Raw genomic sequence first — 3,018 nt, 5'->3', positions numbered from 1 at the left:
TACCAGTTAACTATATTGAATAGCATGGATTTCTGAGTAAATATATTTATAACTTTAGTGCAATCTTACAAAGTTATATAACTTGCTTTCCCAGCTTACTAGCATCCAGTTATGTTGGAACTGAATTCTTGCAGTTCCCAGTTTACATGGCTTAACTCTCATCATAATCTCCAGACTACACTGGTGGAAATTTTAGTCCAGCCGTGTCCACTGAGTGATATATTTCTATATCAACAATTTTCTTCTATTCCCTTTTTGCTTGCCCACTTGATTTGCTTTTTGTTCTTTTAAAAATAGTTAATAAATAAAAAAAAGAAATTTTAGCCCCAAAATCTGAAGTTGATATACTTCCCTTGACGTAAGCTCCACTAACATCCATATTTTCCTCCTTAATAAACATGCATAGGACTGCACTGTTAGCAAATTTGAATGAATCCTTTATTTTTTTTTAAAGCAAAGAATAATTGTCCCCAAAGTTGCAGAAAGCTTTTACAGATGTCACCTTTCAGTTTTATTAAATCAAAGAAGTAAACGGAGTGTGCCAGATTGGGCTGCATGAAACGTTCACAAGTATATTTACCAGAGTTAAAATTGTTGTGAAAAGAGTATGTTTGATAATGACACTCATAAATTCTCTAGAGGTGACATTTTCAGTGTGAAAGCTATTGACAACATGTTTTATTCAAAACATATTCGAAAGAAGTCAATGTATTCCATCGATGCAAGAAAAGAACTGATTTTTCCCATTCGGTAGCTTCTAGATTGTAATTACGAATATGTTCTTCCCCTTCCTTTTTATTTTTTCCACCTCAGTTATAATGACTGAGCTCAGTAATTAATGAGACTGCAACATTGCCCCGTTTACCCTGAAGTAAGCTTCAATAGATACATTGGCCTTTCTTTCTGAACACCCATGTATAAACCATGCTTAAGGATGCACTGCAGGATTCTGCACCTAATTAAGAGGCTGGGCATAAATCTTGATTTGGCAGTCTAGTAAGATATCTTGTCATAAGTATTACCTTTGTTAATCGCTGTTTAGGTTTCATCGTGTTTCTTGTCAGTAGATCCATGATTGCTGGTAGTCACTTGCTCAAAAGAATTGTGCAAAAGATGAGTTTCCGACCTTTATTAGATTTGTTGGTTAAAGAGCTGGAGAGGCATAGTTGATCGTATGAGATTCCCAAGTGGAGGAGGAGAAAGAGAGACAGTTGGTGGCAGACAACATGAGAGAATTAGAGGAAGCTTATTTGTAGCCACTGGTAAGGATATAATTAATCAACTCAAATGTTAATGAAAAACCAAGCATTCTGCAAGCGTGTACCTTCTCTACACACCAATTGTTTAAATAGAGAAAGTGCAAAGGCCAAAGGAGTTTGCACAATGATAAACCCACCAAAATAAGCTGACATGTTCACTGGGAGTTTATTGCATTCTAGACATCAGAACAGAGGAAGTCTTCCCCTAACTTGTCATCCCAATATGCTGGACTCCAATTTCAAAATATTCAGATAATTTCATAAGTGTTGCCCTTTTCCAAACTGGTACCCAGAGAAGTGCTGGGTTTACAATTCTCAGAGTCCCATCCTAGCTGGCTATCATTTTCAGGGCTGCAATCCCAGTTAGATAATGCCAGATTGTTGGAAGTTTCTCTAGGACAGTAGTTCTGATTTTTTGCTCCGCTAATAGAAAATTGCAAGGTGTTATTTTTCTTCTACATTAGGGGGGTCTCCAAACTTGGCTAGTTTAGGACTTGTGAACTTGTGGACTTCAGCAGCCAGAATTCCTCAACCAGCCATTCCCAGGCTGGGGAATTCTGGGAGTTGAAGTCTACAAGTCATAAAGTTGCCAAGTTTGGAGACTGCTGTTCTACATATATTCTATTCATAACTTTTATAGGTAGTCCTGGATTTACAATCACAATTGGGACCAGAACTCCATTGCTAAGGTCTGATTAAGATCATGTACTGATTTATGGTTAAATTGAGATTTGATACTTGCCAAAAGAAAAAAATTCCATGGAGCCTCCAGGATTTTGATTCAAATCACAACTCTTAGAAATATGGAGCAACAAATCTCCATGGAATGAACTTCCTATCATCTCTTACATTTGGCTGGCTATGCTGGATATAATTGGGCATCTAACAATATCTGGAGGAATAATCCAGCCTATTCCTGTGCTAATTAAGAGAATACTTAAATTCCATTAAAATCAATGGAAACATTTATCCTAAGTACTTGGAGAATAGTTAACCCAGTTAAAGTTAGTGGATACAAGATGGAAGAGTTCACCTCTAGCCTTCCTGAATTTGAAGCATTGATGATATTATTTACCGTGTTTCCCTGAAAATAAGACCCGGTCTTATTTTTTATTTTTTTTGTCTCCAAAAGAGGCACCAGGTCTTATTTTTGGGGGGTGTCAGTTCCATGGTCTTTGTGGCAGTGGCACCAACAGTCCTGCCCAGCTGGCCCACTTCTTCTGCGGCCGCTCACTCCACTTGTGTGCGTCACCCCTGCCTCCATTTCGCTGTCAGAGGCCTTCAGGAAATGTCTCTGCAGCTGAGAATGGAACTCCAGATTGACACACACATCACTTCCAGGCTCCATTCTTATTTTTGGGGTGGGGCTTATATTAGGCCCACCCCCCAAAAAAAATCAAGTTAGGGCTTATTTTCAGGGTAGGTCTTATTTTCAGGGAAACACGATAGTTTGGGTAATAAAACATCTGCAAGGAAACAACCCAGTTCAGAGAGCACCAAGGACCCCTCATTTCAACCCTGAGCTACATATATTCTCCTTTATTGAACTTTGTTCCTCCAAAGAAATATTAGATATTCCCATCTAACACTTACTTGGTGGTAAGCTCCATTGAATTCCTTGGAGCTTAATTCTAAAGAGATGTGTTTAGAAAATTACGTTTTAAAATTCAGAATTAATAGTACCAACAATTATATAGCCTTTGGGCAAAAAGAGACAGAATGTGCTGTATACAGATTTCAAGGATGTGTATTTCTACTT

The 3,018-nt window shown here is 37.9% G+C and overlaps 1 protein-coding gene across 1 annotated transcript in view; it reads right to left on the bottom strand.

Moving 5' to 3' along the window:
- The window catches only part of SLC2A2 (solute carrier family 2 member 2), a 34,739-nt gene extending 33,666 nt beyond the window's left edge, over positions 1-1,073 (bottom strand). Inside the window, exon 1 of the mRNA XM_015825761.1 lies at positions 1,023-1,073. Coding sequence (XP_015681247.1) covers positions 1,023-1,073 — 51 coding nt within the window. The remainder of the gene's footprint in view (positions 1-1,022) is intronic.
- Positions 1,074-3,018: the final 1,945 nt, after the last annotated feature.

The sequence above is a fragment of the Protobothrops mucrosquamatus genome, unplaced genomic scaffold (genome assembly GCF_001527695.2).
Source record: "Protobothrops mucrosquamatus isolate PMUCROS unplaced genomic scaffold, P.Mucros_1.0 scaffold2794, whole genome shotgun sequence".
Classification (NCBI taxonomy): domain Eukaryota; kingdom Metazoa; phylum Chordata; class Lepidosauria; order Squamata; family Viperidae; genus Protobothrops; species Protobothrops mucrosquamatus.
Note: the sequence above shows the minus strand (reverse complement) of the source record. Positions and strands in the feature narration are given on the sequence as shown.